This window comes from Danio rerio, chromosome 2, assembly GCF_052040795.2.
Source record: "Danio rerio strain M-AB ecotype USA chromosome 2, GRCz13ab, whole genome shotgun sequence".
Lineage (NCBI taxonomy): Eukaryota > Metazoa > Chordata > Actinopteri > Cypriniformes > Danionidae > Danio > Danio rerio.
The window spans coordinates 8326996-8350591 of record NC_141022.1 but is presented as its reverse complement, the minus strand read 5'-3'; the positions used below and the strand labels follow the sequence as shown (position 1 = coordinate 8350591).

Below are 23596 nucleotides of genomic sequence, written 5' to 3'. Positions count from 1 at the left end.
GGCATTAAACGATATGAATAGACGTTAACAAAAGTGAGCGATTGCTTCATTCCTACTGAAAAAAACAGCTTAAACCAGCCTAGGCTGGTTTTAGAGCGGTTTTGGCTATTTCCAGGCTGGTTTACATTAATTTCCAGCCTGGTTTTAGCTGGTCAGGTTGGGAGATGACCAGCTAAAAACCGTTTGACCAGTCTAGCCAGGCTGGGAGCCCAGCCAAAACCAGCTATGTCCAGCTTAAACCAGGCTGTTTAAGCTGGTTTTAACTGGATTTAGCTGGTCATTTTCGAGCCTGACCAGCTTACACCAGGCTGGAAATGGCCAAAACCCCTCTAAAACCAGGCTGGTCAACCAGCCAACCAGCCTAGTCTGGTTTTAGCTGGATTTTTCAGCAGGGATATTTTAAATTTCTTATTTTAAATGATCTTCTATATTGGTCTGATGTGATTTCGCAAGTAAGAATTCAACAAGCTTGAACGTTATTTGAACTTTATGAAACAAAACATCCCCGCTTAAAAGAAAACCACAGATATGCCACAAAAGATTCAGATGGTTTCCACTAATCCCATTAAAACCATTTCAAGTCATCACATTTTAACCATGCGTTTGAATAGTTTCTTTGTTGACATTGGACATATTCCATCCAAATTACCAGGGGAGACTCACAAAACCAACACCATTAATACAATTAAAACAAATTACTATTACAAAACCACTAGAACAAAGGTGTCCAAACTAGGGCTCGTGAGCAAAAGTTTGCCTATGGTATAACCTTTGATTTGTCCTGCCATCCCATCGGAGTCTGAGAATGATGGGGATGTTTTAAGATTGTCAATTTAATGTAACCATTTGTTTGTTTTATTGTTAGAAGCTAACTGAAATTAAATGGTGTAAATGAATCAGATTTTGTTTTAATGCACATACAGTCACCCGACAATCCAGAGACTTTGGTGAGCAAATCAAGTCAAAGGCAGATTTTGCTTGACTATATTCGGCATTGAACACTACTGTGTTTTAAATGTGATTGTTTATGGGGTTTTTTTTGCAGAAAGTTGTCATTTAAAGAATTATACTGAATTACTTTATATACGATTTTAAGTTAAGTTTTCAGTTTACTTTGAACTGAAACAAATTCCAATGTTGGGTTGCCACCAAAGGCTTTGTAATATGCTGGGTAAATTGGTAGTTCATTTACCTGTGGCGACCCTAGATTAACAAAGGGACTAAGCTGAAAAGAAAATTGATCAATGTATATTATGAAAAAATAGAGGAAATTAGCCATGACAACTTTATTGTATGTTTGATATGTTTACCTTCGACCCATGGCTCTCAGTGATATTTAGTTTTTGGCCCTTCATACGAAGAAGTTTGGTCACCCCTAGACTAGAACTAACGGAAGAGTTCCTATTTGTAAGCATAGATTAGCTATTTTATTTGTTATTTTTCCTTTTTTTCTGCTTCTCTTTAGAGGAGCGTTTGGCGTCACCTGTAGGTTGAAAACGGTACTTTGATAGCATCGTTGCTTGGAAACGAAGGTTGAAAACACAACGATAAACGTCTTGTAATCCGCTCCAGCCTTCAGTATTTTGGCGTTGTGCAGTTCTGAAACAGGACAAAATGTCCAGCGCTCTGTTAGAAGAAGTAGGTTGGGACGCGGATTTTGCTATCCCTGTTGCTAATGCAGAAAACAAAGCATTAGAGGAGCAGGTGAGTGTGAAATCTATCTAACCTTACTATAATTTACTTCACTGTTAAAAAACATTGTGGGTTCTGTGTGTGTCTGTGCAACGTTATAGCTAGATATATATTTTTTGTTTTCTTTTACCCCTCTCTATACAGATTCGAAAGAAGCAAAAAGACATATTAAACCTTGAAAACAAACTGAATAAACACAAAGATGTTATAAATGCTTTGACTGAACATCTCAAAAATCTCAAGCAAGAGGTTTCACACAATCAGGTAACGTTACAAGATCTCTTTGACTTAGAATTTTAATAACTCCTTGTGTATTCTCGATTAGTTTTTCCCTTTCCACTTGGTTATGATTTTTTTTCTCTCTGCTAACCACTGAGCTATCGTGTTGTCCCAGGTCATAAGTGTCAGTTTTTTTATTATCAGAACAATGAATAAAAACATTCAAAAAATTACATTTGCTGTTTGTTCAAACTACTTATTTAAAACAACTCAATTCTTGGGGCGACAACTTAATTGTTTATGTTCAATCCACTTAAATTTATACAAACTAATAAGCTAACTTAATTCCCTTATGTTGTCCCAACACTCTCTTTTTAATAAAACAGAGTAGCTGGTGTCTTGAAAACCAGTCACATTTGCGTTACTTTTTTGGGGTTTTTCTGTGACGATGTAATAACAATATAACAACGCTATAATAACATTGTACAAATAATATTAATTTAAACAGTACCTCAATTTTCCTTGATTAATGAGTCCATTTGATGAAGCAAAAAGACATATTAAATCTTGACAACAAACTGAATAAACACAAAGATGTTATAAATGCTTTGACTGAACATCTCAAAAATCTCAAGCAAGAGGTTTCACACAATCAGGTAACGTTACAAGATCTCTTTCACTTAACGTTAGAATTTTAATAACTTTTTGTGTATTCTCGATTAGTTTTTCCCTTTCCACTTGGTTATGATTTTTTTTTCTCTGCTAACCACTGAGCTATCGTGTTGTCCCAGGTCATAAGTGTCGGTTTTTTTTTTATTATCAGAACAATGAATAAATACATTAAAAAAATTACATTTGCTGTTTGTTCAAACTACTTATTTAAAACAACTCAATTCTTGGGGCGACAACTTAATTGTTTATGTTCAATCCACTTAAATTTATACAAACTAATAAGCTAACTTAATTCCCTTATGTTGTCCCAACACTCTCTTTTTAATAAAACAGAGTAGCTGGTGTCTTGAAAACTAGTCACATTTGTGTTACTTTTTTGGGGTTTTTCTGTGACGATGTAATAACAATATAACAACGCTATAATAACATTGTACAAATAATATTAATTTAAACAGTACCTCAATTTTCCTTGATTAATCAGTCCATTTGATGAAGCAAAAAGACATTAAATCTTGACAACAAACTGAATAAACACAAAGATGTTATAAATGCTTTGACTGAACATCTCAAAAATCTCAAACAAGAGTTTTTAATTACCTGAACACTGAATAAATACACTCAAAAATTACATTTGCTGTTTGTTCAAACTACTTGTTTAAAACAAGCTAAAACAACACAATTCTTGATTTTTTTTGTGGTGAAAACTTAATTGTTTTATGTTCAATCCTCTCTTTTTTGTATAAAACAGATTAGCTGGTGTCTTGAAAACCAGTCACATTTGCGTTACTTTTTTATTTTTTCTGTGGAGATTTAATAACAATATTACAATGTTATAATAATACCGCACAAATAATGTTAATTTAAGCAGTATCTCAATTTTCCTTGATTAATAACTCCATTTGATGAAGCAAAAAGAAAAAAAAATATCTTGACAACAAACTGAAGAAACACAAAGATGTTATAAATGCTTCGACTGAACAAACAAGAGGCACAAGCACTGAAAAAAATTTTCAGAGATGATTCCTTGGATTTACTAAAATCTTTTACTTTAAGTGGTTGTAAACAATTTATTTGTGTTGAATTTAAATAAACAAATTAAGTTGAACATTATTAAACTTAATTTGTTTGTTTAAATTCAACACAAATAAATTGTTTCAACAGTTCTGCATGCAACACTTTTTACACTGTGTATATTTTCTTCTTTTGATGATTAATATTTTAAGAATTAATTTTTTTTACAGTATTTCCTAAATTTTACTTCTGGAGAAAGTCGTATTTGTTTTATTCTGGCTCGAATAAAAGTTTTTAATTTAAAAACAAAAACATTTTAAGGTCAATATCATTAGCCCCCTTAAGCAATTTTTTTTTCATTGTCTACAAAACAAACCACTATTACAATGATTGCCATACAATGATGTGCCTACTTACCCTAACTTGCCTAATTAACCTAGCTAAACCTTTAAATTACACTAAGCTGAATACTTAGTATCCTGAAACATATCTAGTCAAACATTATGTACTGTCATCATGCCAAAGATGAATCAGTTATTAGAAATGAGTTATTAAAACTATTATGTTTAAAAATGTGTTGAAAAAATCTTCTATCCATTAAACAGAAATTGGGAAATAGATATACAGGAGGGCTAATAATCCTGACTTCAACTGTATGTGTTTGCATGTGTTCAGGCTTTGTGCAAAGCCAAAGAGAAGGAGACCGAATCGGAAGTGCATTTGAAAGCGCTGGCGGAGCGAGAGACAGGCCGCTTGAAGCAAGAGATCACTCGGCTGGAGAGTCAACTGACAACACTGAATGAGAAGAAGAATGCACAAGAGGTCACATCTGACTCCTACACCATGCATATTACATGACCTGTCCAGCAGAAACAGTTTAAAGCAATATACAGAAACTTTTATTTTTTTGTTGCTCATAAAATATAAATGTGACTCAGGATCATAAAGCCATTAATCATAAGTGTCAGATTTTTAATTACCTGAACGAAAAAGAAATACACTCAAAAATTATGTTCAAAACAAGTTGTAAGAAAAAAATGATGATGACGAAGAAAATCTCAATGAAGATGTTTATTCAGCATAGCAGTCTCAACATACATGGCAGTACCTTGGGTTCACCGGAGTCAGAATGAACCCTGAACATTCCTAAACTCAAACCTTTATACTGTTATTGATGTTGCCTTTAGATGTTAATGAAGTTGCTCCTTGGCTGTTGACCAAGCTGTTCTCCCTATCTCTCCATGTTAATGCAGTTTCAACACCATTCATGAGATGGTTCTTTGTGCACCACACCCATCCCCATTCTACAATTGTTACCATTTGGTCGAGATGTAGTCACCTCAAACAATGCAGAGACAAGACCCTGTTGACTTCTCTTTTCTCTCATAAGTCAACCCTTTTGGGAAATGAGCATCAATTCACCATTTAGAGTGGAAGTTGGGTCGAGGCAGACTCAGGCCCCGTTTACACTAGTGCGTTTTAGTTTTAAAACGGCGTTGTAGAATGAAAATGATCCGCGTCCACACTCGCGTTTTACCCAGCGTTTCTGAACAGCTCTCCGTCCACACCAAAACGCTGAAAACGCACATCACGTGACCACACACACACTCTCGGGCAAGCGCTCCAGCATTTCTACCCAGATGAGTGCTCTGCTTGTCGGACTGCTCATCAAGCATCTCCCGCTGGATCTAATCTCACTATATTTGCTAAACGTGATATTTCATTCATGTTGTTGTCTTTATCTAACAACATAGGCCAATTCTCTGACTTTGGTCATTTGAATCTATTAAGTTACTTGTTCACGGGTAACATGTTTTGGTTAAGCGCAAAGATAAGTTAATGATTAATCCAGGTACATTGACTGATCGCTTGCCTTTATTTCCTACAATGTATAAACTTATTGTATGTTATACTTTTATAATTATCGATTATTAAAACTGATATTCAGCAAAAGAGAGGGTGCGTTTCGTATTTTCACTGAAATTGAAAGGAGGCAGTTGTTATCGGCTCCATTTTGTTATAAATATCCACACAGTGAAGATGACGCTCATATATGCAGCACGACGCCTCAACATTTCTGCTGTCTGTTTAGTTGCTAATATTAAAAAGAAAATAGGCAGTTCCTTAAATCATGTTTACATTTTATTGTTGAGAAAGTGAAACAACGTAGCCAAGGTGATGTGAATGAAGTTATAAAGTACACTGTTCCCTTTGAAGATTTACCCGTGTCCTCGGTATGTTTTCCATATCAAACTGAGAAGGGGGAGACTGCAGCCTTGATCAAACTTGCGAAGTCTTAACTTACAAGAAGAGGATGCGAGACTGAACTGTGTGTTAGGCTACTTAATATTGAGGAAAAGCCCCAATCAGATAGGCGAACGTTTGCAGCCCCGCCTCCATTTTCAGATGTCTCCGTCTTTAATAAGCAAACTTAATTCCTTTATGTCCCCACACAAATCGATTGTGTGGAACCCAGCATTTTTTTTTTTTTGCTGTGTAGGCTTTCCATTGATGTTTGTTTTCTTAGGATTGGAAAATATTTGGTAGAGATACATTCATCCATTCATTTTCCAGGGTTCATATGGTCATGGAAAACCTGAAAAAATCATGGTATTTTAACATGGTATTTTCTAGGCCTGGAAAAGTTTCTTGCACAAGGTTTTGGAAAAGTTATGGAAATTACATTTACATTTAGTCATTTAAATGACGTTTTTGTCCAAAGTGACTTAAGCTGCGGTCACACTAGAGCAGTGGTCACCAAACTTATTCCTGGAGGGCCGGTGTCCTGCAGATTTTAGCTCCAACTCTAATCAAACACACCTACACCAAACAAACAAGCTAATCAAGGTCTTACTAGGTATACTTGAAACATCCAGGCAGGTGTGTTGAGGCAAGTTGGAGCTAAACCCTGCAGGGACACCGGCCCTCCAGGACTGAGACTGGTGACCCCTGCCTTAGAGCTTGTGCTTGCAATATTCTGTACAGTGCTTTGTAAAGGGGTGGTAATAAACAATATGATTAGAAATTTGGATAAAAGCGTCTACTAAATGACTAAATGTAAATGTAAATTGATAAAAGTGAGCGATTGCTCCATATTTTAAATGTCTTATTAGGCTGGCTTGAGAAACAACTGTTTTTATCTATCTATCTATCTATCTATCTATCTATCTATCTATCTATCTATCTATCTATCTATCTATCTATCTATCTATCTATCTATCTATCTATCTATCTATCTATCTATCTATCTATCTATCTATCTATCTATCTATCTATCTATCTATCTATCTATCTATCTATCTATCTATCTATCTATCTATCTATCTATCTATCTATCTATCATTGTTTCATACTTTTTAAAACTGTTTAAATTAAACAGACTATTTCCAACAGACTTTCTCAAGCCAGCCTAAAGTTTGTCTCGACGAACCTTAATAATCTAGTTTTAAATGATCTTCTATTGGTCTACGCAATCACGTGATGTGATTTTGCAGGAACGAATTCACCAAGCTTGAACTTTCGAATGCAGTAAAATGCGAAACTTGTAGCTTGTGCTTGTGTTTCTGGTCTGCTGCATTCGCATGTCTTTCAATGGAAGTCTATGGAGTGAAAAGTGCTGTGTGATCACAGCTTTACAATAGAAGTAGTTTTACCTACTATTACTAGTTTAACAAACTGTTACCATCTAAATTTAGTTTGACAAATATCTGTATACTGGAATGGAGGTTAGTGGTTTTTACTTCTTTTCTTGGCCAAAGACATGCTTTGGCATTATTAGTGCTGTGTAAGCATCCTCTGTTTTACATAGATATATAAATACATTGAAACTATTGCGTGTTTTATGATATGCTGTAATAAATTTAAACGCTTCTTACGATTTACCACATATAGGTGAAACATTAGGTCATGAAAATTGACTTGAAAGTCCTTTAAAAAGTCATGGAATTTTTGTAGAAAAATGTGTACGAACTCTGATTTTTCCTTCTTGCTACAAGCCAGTACTGGGAAACACCCATACACTCTCACATTCACTCATACACTACGGCCAATTTAGTTTACTCAGTTGACCTATAGCACATGCCTTTCGACTGTGGAGGAACTGAGGAAACTCACATGAATAGGAGGAGTACATGCAAACTCCACACAGAAATGCCAACTTGCCTAGCCGGGAGTTGAACCAGTGACTTTCTTGCTGTGAGGCGACAGTGCTAACCACTGAGCCACCGTGCCACCCTTAAAAATATCCAGTTATTTGAAAATGTGTAGGGCGTGGCACAGTAGGTAGTGCTGTCGCCTCACAGCAAGAAGGTCACTGGGTCGCTGGTTCGAACCTCGGCTCAGTTGGCGTTTCTGTGTGGAGTTTGCATGTGCCTTCCCGTAGGTTTCCTCCGGGTGCTCCGGTTTCCCCCACAGACCAAAGACATGTGGTACAGGTGAATTGGGTAGGCTAAATTGTCCGTAGTGTATGAGTGTATGTGTGTGAATGTGTGTGTGGATGTTTCCCAGGGATAGGTTGCGGCTGGAAGGGCATCCGCTCCGTAAAAACTTGCTGGATAAGTTGGCGGTTCATTCCGCTGTGGCGACCCTGGATTAATAAAGGGACTAAGCCGCCAAGAAATTGAATGAATGAATGAAAATATGTAATGTGAGGGTTCAAAAAAAAAAAAAAAAGAGAGAAAATCACCTATAAAGTGGTTTAAATGTAGTACTTAACAATGTACTTACTAGTTTTTGATATATTTATAACAGGATATCTCCATGGAATTTAATCTTTACTCAATATTCTGATTATTATTTTTTTTAGTAAACCAAAATTGTTCATTTTGATCGATGCAGCATATTTTTGGCTATTGTCAAAAATTAAAACTGCACCGTAAGACGTTTTGTGTTGCAGTCACAAATATGTTTTACGAACACATCTACACACTTCTGGGTTCCTCCTTATAAAACGTTCTTAATAATTTCTTATTTAGAAGTAGCATTAATTAAACCACTAAAGACACTTTTAAAATGTTGCAAAAACTCTATCCTGATAAAAACTTTTATTTGATGTTCATTCTATTTGAACATTTTCATCACAATATATTAGAATAATGCTAAAGGAGAGAATTTAATCGGTGACGCGGTGGCGCAGAAGGTAGTGCTGTCGCCTCACAGCAAAAAAATCACTGGTTCGAGCCTTGGCTGGGTCAGTTGGCATTTCTGTGTGGAGTTTGCATGTTCTCTCTGCGTTCGCGTGGGTTTCCTCCAGGTGCTCTGGTTTCCCCCACAGTCCAAAGACATGCGTTATAGGTAAATTGGGTAAGCTAAATTGTCCGTAGTGTATGAGCGGGAATGAGTGTGTATGGATGTTTCCCAGAGATGGGTTGCAGCTGTAAGGGCATCTGCTGCGTAAAACATGTGCTGGATAAGTTGGCGGTTCATTCCGCTGTGGCAACCCCGGATTAATAAAGGGACTAAGCCCATAAAGAAAATGAAGGAATGAATGAGAGAATTTAATCTTCTGAAAATGTGGTTTTGCCATCGCAGGAATAATTTACGTGATACTAATTTTATGTTTTAACTGTATTTTTGAACAAATAAATAAAATCTTTATCTTTCAGCTTAATTGAAAAAATATTAATAAATCTTTTAGATCAGATTAGAATGGGACATGATTACAATCTTAATGTAATCCTGTCAATAATGTGTGCAGAACAGCATCTTTAAAGCCACCCAGAAGATCGATGAACTGACGAGTCAGCTGAACTGGGATCAGCAGACCCTGGAGGCCTTTTTGCAGGAATCAGCACACAAGGATGAAGACACCATGGCTATCATCAAGTATGCCAAGCAAGACGAGAGGAAGATTAAAGTGAGTTTGTAGTGCAGTGCAGTGACAACTGTTCATACATGATGACTTGGGTTGAATGCATTTGCAGCACCATATAGTGGGGGAAATAAGTATTGAACATGACCATTTTTCTCAGAAAACATATTTCTAAATGTGCTGTTGGCTTGAAATTTTTTCAGGTGTTGGCAACAACCGAATCAATATATGCAATGAACATAACTAATTAGTTTAAAAATAAAGTTATGTGTAATAAATTTAAATGACATTAAGAAAAAGTATTGAACACATGAAGAAAGGAGGTGTAAAAAGGCAGTGAAAGCCCAGACAGTAGCTGAAATCTCTCAGTAGTTATTCAGCAACCTTCTGCCCTTCCTCAGTATAAATGAATATCAGCTGCTTTAGTCCAACATCTACATTAACAGGATGACGAAGATGAAACCAGGGTGGACATTTCAGCAAGACAATGATCCAAAACACAAAAAAGGAAACTCTTAAATGCTTTCAGCGAAAGAAAATCAAGCTGCAGAATGGCCCAGCCAATCACCTGATCTAAACCCGATAGAAAATACAAATCAAAGATCAGATTTGATAGACGAGACCCACAGAACCATCAAGATTTTTACACTCTGTTGAAAAAAATCTCCATATGAGAGGCGTCTTTCAGCTGCCATCACACACACAAAAAACTTTTATATAAAGTATTAAATACATTTATGTAGTTCAGTACTTTCTCCTTATGCCATTTCATTGTTATTACACATCTAATTTTTCAGATTTTTTTGCTATGTTTTATTTTTATGTTTGTATTGTTTGGGTTTTTACCAAAATCTGGTTCAATTCCATGTCAACAGCTCCTTTAGACATATTAGTCCTAGGTAAAATCATGACATATTCAATGCTTATTTCCCCACTGTATATATAATTATAAATATATATTAATATATATTGGATATGATATTTATATATACATTTGAAATGTATATGTCTATAATATATATTAGATATTTTCATTTTATGAAATGATGCTGAAAGCAAATAAATGCTTTAAATGCTGTTAAAGCATTTCAAAACTGTCAATGCAATATTATCACAATGCAAACATTGTAAGCATATGATTGAACTAAAATAAGATAAGGTAAATAATAGGGATGTAACGGTATCAGAATTTCATGGTACGATAATACCTCGGTATGAATGGCACGGTACGGTATTTATGAAATAATTTACAGGAGAAACAAAACTAATGAAAAGACTCGAAAAAATGGCAAAATTGTTTATTTACCTTAGCACTGAACATATCAATGACATACAAATTAGCCATCTATCTGTAAGTTTCGAAACTTCAATTTTTTAATTTTAATAACAAAAAACTATTAAACCATGTAAAAAAAAAAGTTTCAATTTAGTAATGTTGAAAGCTCATCACATTCAACATTTAATCACTCACTCACTTAGATAGAGATGGGTTTTTTAAGGAAAATTATCATATAACTATAATCTGGTTAAAGCTGGGATCTCTGGGCATGTCCCCTGCAACAGAAAAAAACCCTCTCATTTGGGACTGAGGTTTCTGGGACAGAGAGATATAATTTAGCCAAGGTTGACAGCAGTGGGTAACGTTGTGCATTGTCTTTCCACCACTTGAGAGGACAAGGCATGAGTGAGATAGAGGTCTCTTTGCGGTACAAGTCAATGTCTGCATCAATCTAACAAGTGTGCTGTGTTCTGCAGTCCCCATGACTGTTTTTAGTAGTATTCCCCGACTTATATTTCACGACAGTCTGGCAGTGCCTGCATGTTGTTTTTTTCTTTATCTGTCACCTTTTCTCCTTTTTCGTATCTTTTTAGAAAGAAACCGAAATGCTTCCACACATCCGATTTAAAACCCGCTTTAGGTTCGATCATTTCCAGCTCTTTTTCTTCCCCGCTACTAGCAGCACCCTCCATTTCCGCATTACTGGATCTGTAGTGACAACAGACCGCAAAGGATGATGGCTATGCCTAGGCTGATGGGAATTGTAGTTCCCGCTACCTCCCGTTCGCTTCATTCGCCTAAGCAAACTTTTCTCAGAAATATAGTTTTGAGTCGTGCACCTAAGGTAATATTAAAAAAAAATTACTATTGCGGTATGACGGTATTTACAATATTGGTACATGCCTAGTAAATAATAATCTATCAGTTTTATTTATTTATCATTGGTATAATATTATAGTTTAAATAACATTCTGAAGTTAATTTAGTTGATGTATTTTAGCTTTTCATTTCAATTAAAAACTTCACATGTACGCAGATATATTTAAAACTCTAAATACCTAGATACGATTTATTTATTTAATTAATTAATTTATTTTTACTAAACAACTGCTATGTCTTGATCAAAATAATTTCTGCTGTCTTTCGAATCAGGAGTTGACTCTGAACATTGAGAAGCTGACTCTTGAATCCAACCAGAAGAGAAAAACTTTGGACAATGAACTTACTGAGACTGTTACATCACAGGTAAGGGATAATTTTTGACATTTTTAGGATTTAAATGTCTCTTTAGTCTAATAGACATTGATCTAGTATTTCGTACTTCGTATTTCCGGATGTAGATAGCTTTGGACAAGACAGCTGAGAGCTTTCGTCAGGCTCACATGGAAAGACAAGAACTGATCAGCCAGTGGGAGAACACCATTGAACAAATGAGGAAAAGAGACCAGGATATACAGCAGTGTGCCATGGTAAACTGAAGAGGGCGCTCTTTTAATAATACAAGTCAATAAATGCAGTTTTTTTCTGTAGATATATTCATGTTTTTGACTTTGCCATTTTTATTATCAGATAACCATCTCTATCCTTTATTTCAGAAGAATTTATTTAACTTTTTGAATGTAAAACACTTGATTTTCTAGATGCTGGCAGAGTTGAACCAAACAATAAGAGAGAAGAATGATTTGATCAAGGAGAGGAAGGACTTCTTGGAGCGTGAGATAGAGAACAATAAGGAGCTTGAGAGGAATATAGGCACTGTTGAGCGTCAAGCATTTCGACTCAGGCAACAGCTTCAGGAAGAGGAGAAGAACCAAAGGCGACTGCAGGATGAGGTGTTGTCATGATGTTGTAGTTTCTAACTTACAATAGGGTTGTCACTACACTATCAATATTAAAACATTATAAATTCTCAGTGTGCTTCACACAGGTGAGTGGGATTGGTAAACCACCTGTAGAAAACATATTCTTTCATCTCTCTGACATTTTAACCGACACTTACACCAGGTTTGCACGTTTACACCAGATACGCTGTCGATTTGGACAAAAGCTTCTGCTAAATGACTAAATGTAAATGTAACTTTGATATGATATCAAATCAAATCACTTTTATTGTCACATCATCAGCAGCACGTGTGCTATGATGAGTCAAAAGCTTAGGTGATGGCTCCAGACAGTGCAAATAAAGTAACAGAGCAAAATACAGACAATGCAAATACAACGATAACGTGAAAATGACAGCGATATGTACAATGAATAGGTGTCCACATAGTTGTAGGCAGTATTGTTTTAAGTATGGATTGGTTAAAGTGCAGTGCATGCTACATATTGATGTTGTGCAGTGAGGGTATGGGAGAGTCTGTGTAAGGTGTGTTAAGTGTTTATCAGCCTGATAGTCTGAGGCCCGTTTACACTATTGCGTTTTCGTTTTAAAACGCATAGGTTTTGCTACGGTTATGCCATCCGTCCACACTACGCCGGAGTTTTCGAGCGCTGAAAACGGAGCGTTTCAAAAACGCTGGAGAGGCCGTTTTCATTCTAAAACGCTGCTGCTCCGTCTCAGTATGGATGAGGAAAAACGGAGACATCTGAAAACGGAGGCGGGACTGCTGAGATTTGCTACCTAAGTGGGGCTTTTGTGTCATTGCGTATCCTTCCCTTATTCGTCAAGCCCCTATCACATGACTATAACACATGGCTTTAACGCTACCGGAAGACAGTACTGTAAACAACAACATGGGCACAAAAATGGGAGCTTTGTTTGCACTTTTGTCTGTTTTAGGCGCCATTGTGCAGTTATTCATTTGTTACGTTTAGTAACAACTCGACCTCGTCGTCTGTCCACAAAAATACCTCTCTTGCTTTCTTTGCCATCGCGTTTAATGTTCAACCGGTGTTTGTTGACTAACAATAACCAAATGCCGAGCGAGACGCATGCTTTCTTTTTATACTAGAACGCGCATGCCCAGAGTGCGCGAATGGTCACGTGATATACATTTTTGGTGGCGTAGATTGGACGGAGATATGTTCAGAGACACTAGGTGAAACGCTAGTGTGGACGCGGATCGTTTTTGATCTAAAGCGCCGTTTTAAAACTAAAAGGCACTAGTGTAAACGGGGCCTGAGGGAAGAAATTTTCCCTCAGCCGGCTGGTGCGTGACTGGATGCTGCAGAACCGTCTGCCTGAGGGTAGCAGAGAGAAAAGTCTATGGCTTGGGTGGCTGGAGTCGCTGATGATTCTCTTGGCTCTCCTTATGCACCGCCTGGTGTAAATGTCCTGGAGGGAGGGAAGCACACCTCCTACTAAAAATACCATTTTTCAATACCATTTTCGATGCAAGGGAAAGTAAATCCACAACTTTAAGAGCATACAATTCTAAAGGTAACACTATTTTAAGGGTACAAAATAATGCATCAATTAAGCATTAACCCTTTCATGCTTGAATTATGAAAAACATTATTAGTTTATTGTCATTTTTGTAGCTTTAACATGACACTAAAATTAAAAACCATTTTCATTTTTACATAATTTTATTTCATTAAAAAATTTATTAACTGTCCACATACCAGGACACCATGTAGCAAAAATGAAAAACATTTATTTATTTCATTTATTATAAACAATAATAGCACAATATAATAACAATAAAACACATAATGTTGGAATAATAATACCAGTAGTTATATATATATATTCATTCATTCATTTTCTTGTCGGTTTAGTCCCTTTATTAATCCGGGGTCGCCACAGTGGAATGAACCGCCAACTTATCCAGCAAGTTTTTACGCAGCGGATGCCCTTCCAGCCGCAACCCATCTCTGGGAAACATCCACACACACACTCATACAGTACGGACAATTTAGCCTACCCAATTCACCTGTACCGCATGTCTTTGGACTGTGGGGGAAACCGGAGCACCCGGAGGAAACCCACGCGAACGCAGGGAGAACATGCAAACTCCACACAGAAACGACAACTGAGCCAAGGTTCGACTCAGCGACCTTCTTGCTGTGAGGCGACAGCACTACCTACTACGCCACTGCCTCGCCCTATATATATATATATATATATATATATATATATATATATATATATATATATATATATATATATATATATATATATATATATATATATATGTGCAGAAACATTTACAGTATGGTTAAATCATGGAAAACATTCACTGCTGATTGTAACAACTTATTATTTCAGTCTTTTTAGTTGAAAATAGTTTCTTTAGAGCATGCAAGCAATTATTCTAATTTCGTGTGAAAGCCCTCAAAGCAGTCAGGACAAAGGGCATATGTAACATGTAATTTTAAATGTCTATTTATGTTGATATATTTGTTAAATGTCTGTTTTATTACAATATAAGACAATTTACAGCATCTTTGAAAAAACTGAATAGATATAGTTGCAGGTTACAGAAAAAATGGACTTTAACGCAAGCTGACTCCTCCGTTGCATGACGTCCACATACGTGGACAGTTGGTTTTTGGTGAATAAAAACTACCTTTTACCCTACATTTTATTTTATAAATTACTAACATATTCATCATACCTAACTGTACATACTGATATTTTTTTACTTCAATTGACCTCCTTGAATAAATGTTTTTCACAGATATGCTGAGGCATTTAGCACACGGCCATCCCTGTCGGGCATCTTGGATGATTGATGTCATCAAGCAAAGGGTTGTCGCTAGATCGGATACGTTTGCGGCCGGAAGTTAATGAGCATTATTTCTATTATTTATTATATTTCACATTTATTGTTTTTTTATCAACGTCTAACCCCACCCCAATCCTAAACCCAATCGTCACAGTAACGTTAAAACAGTAGTTGTACCGAGTATTATTTATGTTATCTATTAAATTACCCAATAAATCATATTTTTTAACCCCTATTCCCACCCCAACTCTAAACCCAACCGTCACAGATCTGTAAAAATATACAATTTTGTTATACAGTTTCATAAAAAAATGCTGCTATATTAATGTGCATACGGCCGCATATCCGATCTAGACTTTACCCAAGCAAAGAATAACAGGAATACAAGAGAGTAGCCACTGTGACAATACTGCTGACAGTCTACTGACACTGCCCTCAAGTGGTTTGGAGACAATTACCATGATTAATGACCCTTAAATTCAGTTTTTTTAACTGTCCACAAATGTAGACACCATGCATGAAAAGGTTAAAGAAAAACATGGCTTGAATACTTGACAAAACAAATCAAATGTGGTATTTTGCTTTCAGGTGGAGGTTCTGAAGGGAACTGTAGACCGAACCGCCACAGATGTGGAGACCAGCAGATCTCAGTTATCCAGCATGAAAAAAGACATTCAGGACAAAACAACAAAGTAATGCTTCCTTTGTTTTTCAGAACTTTACTCTTACTTTACTTTACTTTACTTTACTAGTCTTACAGCTCACAGTCAAGCAGTCTCTTTTTGTCATGTTTTTTCTCAATTTTTCCCCTATACTTATATACATATATACAATCATTGTAAACTACACTACACGCATTACGAAACACAAATATGCACATATGTAAAATGTTGTAAAATATCCAGTTGTTTTCTTGTAGAGTTGAAGAGGCACAGCTGCATAATGCTGCTCTGGAGGAGAAGCTGCGGATGGTGACGGAGGCGGTGCTGAATGGTGAAGAGCAAGCAGCACAGATGGAGCAGCTGCTCAGAGAACAAGAGCAGAACATCAAAGTCAGTTTGGCTTCTACTCATTTCACTTCACAGCTCAAACGTTCTCCTTTCCTAAAATAATAAATGATGTTGCATATAATTCCTTAAACACATCTATTATTACCATTTAGTGCGGACAAGTCATGGTCCGAAACAGCTTTACAGAAAATAATAGATTAAACTGATACAAAATTTGGTAAGAAAACTGACTTAATGCTATTTGGAAACATCGCAAATGATGGAAGAATAATGCAACAGGCCTCAACGAAGAAAAAGTTTGGAGTGTATATTTGATGCAAAAGAAGTTAAAATGCATCTTCCTCTGCTTGTAAACTCGTAAACTAACACTTACGATCGGTTCATGTGATCGACCAGGTAAGCCCTTATCGATCAAGTCGGAAAATGTGATTATCGGTCGATATCAATCTTCAGTCGATCAATCGGAGCATCCCTAATATTTATATTTGCTTGTTTAATTAATTAATTAATTAATTAATTGTAGTTAGTTGCCAAAATAGCTATTCGAATTTTCACTTACTTGCTCACTATCTTTCGGCTTAGTCCCTGATTAATCAGGGCAATGAACCACCAATAACTCTGACTTTTTTCAATGGAACAGATGCCCTTCCAGACTAATTTTTACATGTATTTGTATTTGTTTCAGTTAGTAAAAAAAAAAAAACTTTTAATAGCTTTAATTTACAATGATATTAAAGGGATAGTTCATCCCAAAATTGATAGTATTTATTTTTCCTACTTTGGAAGTCAATGGTTACTGGGTTTCAGCTTTCAGCTCTTTACTGTTCGAAACTCATGAAGCTTTGGAAACACTTGAGGGTAAATAAATAGTGAGTAAATTTCCATTTTTGAGTGAATTATCCCTTTAAAAATGCAGGATCGACTAAATCTTATCTTATTATTATTATTCATAATAAATAAATGGGATTGTACTAAAACTACTATTTTTTAAAGGGATAGTTCACCCCAAAATTTAAATTCTGCCATCATTTTCTCACTATTTACTTGTTTCAAACTTGTTTGAGTTTTTTTGTTGTTGTGTTGAACACAAAAGAGATATTTTTTTAAGAATCTTGTAATCCTGTAACCATTAACATCCATAGTATTTGTTTTTCCTGTTATGGGTGTCAATGGTCACAGATTTCCAACATTCTTCAAAATATCTTCTTTTGTGTTCAACAGAACAAACAAACTGTTCTCAGAACACTGGAAATAGTAGAAATGTAAGAAACAATAATATGAAAAGTGTAATTTAGACACTTGCTAGAGATTATGTTCAACAGTAGGAGTAAAAGTCAATTATAATGTAAAAATATTAACTTTAACTTTAGATGAGCATGCAGAATTAAAGGGATGATTTCCCCAAAAACTGAAAATTCTGTCATAATTTATTCACCCTTTCTCTTGTTCCAAATCATTTTGACTTTATAAGATATTTATAAAAATGATGGAAACCTGTAACCATTGACTTCTATAGTATTTATTTTTCCTACTATGGAAGTCAATGGTTACTGGTTTTCAGCTTTCAGCTCTTTACTGTTAAAAAACTTATGAAGCTTCTGAAACACTTGTGGACAAGTAAATAGTGAGTAAATTTCCATTTTTGAGTGAATTATCCCTTTAAAAATGCAGTATCGACCAAATCTTATCTTATTATTATTATTAATATTATTATTATTCATAATAAGTAAATCGGACTGTACACAAGTTCAACTCCTACTGTTGAACATAATCTCTAGCTATTTTTTAAAGAATTTTTGTTGATGAAATAGTTAATATGTGTTCCCTTTAACTCCCAAGTTATCCAATAAAGCAGAAATGCATCCTTCATTACGTAAAGCTAGAATGTTAAAAATGGTTTACTGCAGAAGCTTGCAATGTTTAACACTTTAAATGTAACGTATTTACTTGAATTTTAAGTCAACATTTTAATATTTCGATATAGTGTATTCAACTTTTTTTCTTACTCCATGTGTGCAGGAGATTGATTCTCAGCTGCTTCGTCAGAAAGAGCTCTTGTTCAAGAAGAGTCAGGAGGTGCAGGCATTGCGTGATAAAGAGAAGAACGTCACGGCTGAGATCTGTGCCACCCGGACCGCTCTGTCCAACCTAGACAATAAACTCCGCAAGCTGGACCAGAACTTCCTCCAGCAGCAGATGATCATCTCCAACCAGGCATTGCAGCTATTCCATGTCAACAAATAGTCATTGAAATATTCAACACCAAAGCTGGATTGTTGTTTCAGGGCATCCGTTTGGTCTTAAAAAGTCTTTACATGTCTTAAGTTTTAAAAACTAAATTTAGGCCTTAAAATTTAATGCTTTAGTTCACTGAATGTTGTGTTAGAGGTTTTACATCATTTTCTTATTTTTCCAATGTCCATGTAAACTTTCCAAATCAGACCAACACTATTCCAATCACAATTAATCCAACAATACATCTCAAAAATCAAAAGGTAACTCAGTTTACCAATATGGTTTAAGTTTCTTATTTATTTCCAATCTTTTTATTGGTCTTTTGTTTGACAAAATGAAATTAAACATTAAGAGAGAGGTAAACAGCAATATATAGCCCCTCGTTAATCCCATCCCCTAACCCCTTGTTCATTAACTCAATTAACAAAACAAGAGAAGTAAATTTATATATACATAAATACTAATTTAATACCACATTAGACACATAAGTACATAACATTAGAGATTACCTGCATACAGATGGAAAAAAATAAAACAATAAACAAATAATATAAAAAAAATAAACAAATTATTTATTCATTAATTTTCTTGTTGGCTTAGTCCCTTTATTAATCCAGGGTCGCCACAGTGGAATGAACCGCCAACTTATCCAGCAAGTTTTTACACAGTGGATGCCCTTCCAGCCGCAACCCATCTCTGGGGGAGATCCACACACACATACACACACACTTATACACTATGGACAATTTAGCCTACCCAATTCACCTGTACTGCATGTCTTTGGACTGTGGGGGAAACCGGAGCACCCGGAGGAAACCCACGCGAACGCAGGGAGAACATGCAAACTCCATATAGAAACGCCAACTAAGCTGAGGATCGAACCAGCGACCCAGCGACCTTCTTGCTGTGAGGCGACAGCACTACCTACTGCGCCACTGCATCGGCATATAAACAAATTAATTATTATTAATAATAAAAAATGTATATATAAAAATAATAAATCAATTAATTAATAAAAAACATCAAGTCTCTTATTTACTATAACATTAGCTTAAAACTGCATGATGCTATCATGTCAATATTGAGCAAAATCTCTGAGGAATATTCCCAGTACCTTGCTGAATCTATGCCACGAAGGATTAAGGCAGTCCTAAACGCAAAAGGGGATCAATGCGGTGCTAATAAGGTATACCTAATAAAGTGGCCGGCGAGTGTATAAACGACTACGAATATGTGGGTAACAAATAACTACATTTGATATTTTTGTAAAGGGCAAGTAAAACTTTGTGAAATTTCATTCATAATGGTGTTAAAAAGTCTTAAACTTGACTTACTGAAACTTTGTGCTTACTGAAAGACAGTTGACCCAAGTGTTGGTCTTTTGTTCGGTCCAGGACTTTCAGATTCAGATGCTGGAGAGGAAGACTTTACACTTGCAAGGGAAGGTGAACACAGAGGAGAAGAAAGCGCTGGAGAAGAAGGTCGCAGATCTGGCTGCATCTCTAGAGGAGAAGAAGAAGACCGCTGCCAACCTCAACAAACAGCTGAAGAAACTGCAGGTGAGACTGTGGGTTAGGGTTGGGACATTGATTTCTCACAGCTGCACTGTGAATCATTTGATGTAGTTTGTACTTGCTAAAATATCTAAGTGATCACACTAAGTCATAGGAGCCCTTATTAGAGAGTGCACTTCTTCAAAATGTTAAATTGTTCTCTGAAATCTACATAGTAGGTAGGTAAATGCAAAAATTATCCAGAAACAGCTTTATATGCTTATTTATAAGCACAGGAATTACCCCTAAACTGAAAAGCTTGGTTTTGACCATATTTGGAAGGGTCGTGAATATTAATGAGCTCTGCTCTGCTCCACAGCTTGTGTCAATGCCTGACGCTCACACACCACACACACACAAAAAGCATGATGTACTCTGAAATACACATATACAAACTAATACTTCAGTTGTCAAAAAGTTTTAGAACAAATTGAGTAATTCATAAATATGATAAATAAATATATTGAGAAATAAATTTCTTTAAACTGATGTGAGATTTATTTTAGCTAGATAAATCTTTCGGATGAGACCTTAAACCGAGGTCCTGGCTCTCTGTGGTTATTAAATTCCCAGGATGGGAAAAGAGTAAGGGTTTAACCCCGGCATCCTGCCCTGTCGCGGACAAAAGTGAAGAGCGGGGTGGGGGGTGGAAGTTAATGGAGATGTGTTTGCATGCCAAAGACAAGAGTTTGTACGGGGATCGAAGACGAAGAGGTTTGGGGAGTCGCTGAAGAAAGTGAAGAGCGGGGATCTGTAAAATGAGGTGCCGGATCAGATTTCAGAGGTGTTCCAGCACAAATGAAGCCCTGCCCATATCACAATTGGCTTCATCACTCTGTCTCCTCTCCACCTATCTGCTGGTGTGCATTCTGGCACAAAATGGCTGGCGTTGCATCATCCAGGCGGATGATGCACACTGGTGGTGGATGAGGAGATTCCCCCCAATGTGTAATGTGCTTTGAGTATCTAGAAAAGCGCTATATCAAAGGAATTATTAATTATTATCATTATTAGAAGAAGTTAGTAAATAAAATGAGATGAAAGTTTGCTCCCAAGTTGTGTTGTGGATAAAATATAGGCTAAATTATAATTGTGATTCTTAATTAACTTTTTTTGATCTGTCATCAATTGATTCTTGTTCAAATATGCCTAACAAGATTTTTCATATATATAAAATAATGTGACACTCAATGCTAATTTAGTGTATGTCTTCCAACTAAACACACAATGCCTCGTCCTTATTTTGGTCTAAAGCATTCTCCTGTTTTTGTATGGGGTGTTTTAATGATTCATTTGTTCACAGGATGATATTCGCTGCATTAAGAAAGACACCGAGAAGATCGGAGCAGAGAAGACAAACTTGAGCACTAAGATCCAGGAGGTGGAACTCTTCATTGAGACCTCTGAAAAAGAGAGGAAAAAAAGCAGGCTCAAAAAACAGGTGAATGACTTGAATTCTACACTGTAAAACCCAACTGTCAACTTTATAAAATGAAATGAGTGTAGTTAACTCAAAATTACCTGAAAGTTAATTCAACTCATTTGAAATTTTTTTTTAACTCAAGTGTTGAAGGTAATGAGTTAAATTAAATACCTCATTACTTTAAAGGTGCAGTAGGTGATTGTCTTCGGAAACATGTTTTGTTGTGCTAGTCGGAAGTCTCTTCACAGTCCAATAGTAATGATTACAGTAAACAATCTAAATGTATTTGTGTATTTTTATATTCTGGGTAAGGCATAAAACAAAAAAAATGTTTATCCAATTAAATAATGTCAGGCCGACATCTCTCATAACTCCGATAAGTAGCTCAAACTGTCTGTCAGCAAATGAGAATCCATCATTAGCATGTGTTATAACCTCTTTGATGTTAGTCTAGGGTAAAAGTAATAACATTTAAAAGGTGTGGTACTTTTACAAGATGATGGGTGAAAGTAAAATACACAAACAACAAAACTGCCACCAAAAGTGATTTAATGTACAAAACGTGAAATCAGAATAATGCCCAAATATATATACAATAAGAAAAATATTTACAATAATAAAGTAACAAATTAAACAAAGTATCAAACAAAATTAGGTCAACTCAAGAGTAAGGGGACGCTAGTGAAGCCATATCAAAGAAATAAATATAACAAAACAATTGTAACTCATAAGCAAACCCCTTACCTCGCTAGAAACATGAAAAGAAAAAGAAATTAAAAATCTGCAGCGCCGAGCGCCGTAATCTTACCTATTCTGAACTAAAACAAAACAAATACATAAGTGGCATTCACTTCTTACCTGGTGTTTTAAACAATGGATTGACTACGTGTATGTAAGATGGAAGTCGTACGACATCTTCCCTGTCCACCTTACTTTGAGGACAAAGTCAACTCTCAATAATCTCTTTTTGTTTGCCAGGTAAGAGTTGTACCAAAAGTAACAAACAAACAATCGAAAATAGGATGTACAAAAATCACAAAGTAGTTCAAAATGGGCAGAAATAATACAAAATAATTTTATCCAAACAAAAGTTAATCAAAATTAACGAATAAAACAAAATCATGTCGGCAAAAACGGGATCAAAGGAAAAGCGCGCTGTCATCCGCTCTCCCTGGCGTCTTTATATGTGACAGCGCCAAGTCACCCAATGATGAGTGACTGGTCTACTGTCCAATCGGTTTCCATGAAGGCGGACCTAGAGTATACGACAGGTAGAGATGGGGAGAGAGAAAGAGAGAGAGAAAAAGAGAGAGAGAACGGGAGGCAAAAATCCCACCAATATACAGCAACCGTAACACGTGTGAACGCCTGCATGAGCGCCACATGTTCACGACACGTGGACACGAGACAGTCACAGTCGCGGCAAAATCAAATGCTGAATTGAAACTTTTTAAACTCCTGAATAAATACTGGAGGAAGGACGACACCATGGCTGAAGTATTTCTGTATGACAGGTAATGTTCTGTTTTAAAACTATTGTAGCTTCACGCAGAGTTGATGCAGATGTTGTTGTTACAAATGGGTTATATGCACAGACGTGTTGTTGAGCCCCTGAAATCTCCCGCTGAAGGATTCATGTGACTATTTTTAGTTTCATTTGGTCCTTTTACAGCATCGATAACGTAGATTTAGTTGCTTTTATATTCAAATTGGGTCATTTTCTGAACAATGACAGCCTGTGACGCACTCCCGATATTGTTTACCATGCTACTCTGAATATTTGCTCTGAAATAGCATGTAAGTGTGGCTTAGTAATAAGTGAAATTCCTACACGCCGCAGACCAACCGCTACACTTCTGACTGGCGAAAGACATGACCCAGGTAGTGAAGAATTCTAGCTCAAATTTGGCTTAAATCTGGCACAGCAGGCATTTATCCGGCACTGGCATACAGCATGTGGGCCAAGCATGACCTGGATTTGGCAGAGGTGGCACTGTCTTCAAGGCGGCACACAATACTTGGG

General features: G+C 36.1%; 1 protein-coding gene across 5 annotated transcripts in view; it reads left to right on the top strand.

Annotated features, from left to right (window-relative positions):
- Positions 1-1577: 1577 nt before the first annotated feature.
- Positions 1578-23596, top strand: part of ccdc39 (coiled-coil domain 39 molecular ruler complex subunit) — a 40055-nt gene continuing 18036 nt past the window's right edge. For all 5 annotated transcript variants that reach the window (XR_015477336.1, XR_015477337.1, XR_015477335.1 and 2 more), the window contains 12 exon segments: positions 1578-1704; positions 1837-1956; positions 4270-4416; positions 9290-9448; positions 11835-11927; positions 12023-12151; positions 12323-12514; positions 15941-16044; positions 16272-16404; positions 18382-18576; positions 19992-20156; positions 21454-21591. Coding sequence is in view for 2 of the 5 variants with exons in the window: in NM_001423814.2 (NP_001410743.2) it covers positions 1615-1704; positions 1837-1956; positions 4270-4416; positions 9290-9448; positions 11835-11927; positions 12023-12151; positions 12323-12514; positions 15941-16044; positions 16272-16404; positions 18382-18576; positions 19992-20156; positions 21454-21591 (1665 nt within the window). In the remaining 3 variants the exon portion in view is untranslated.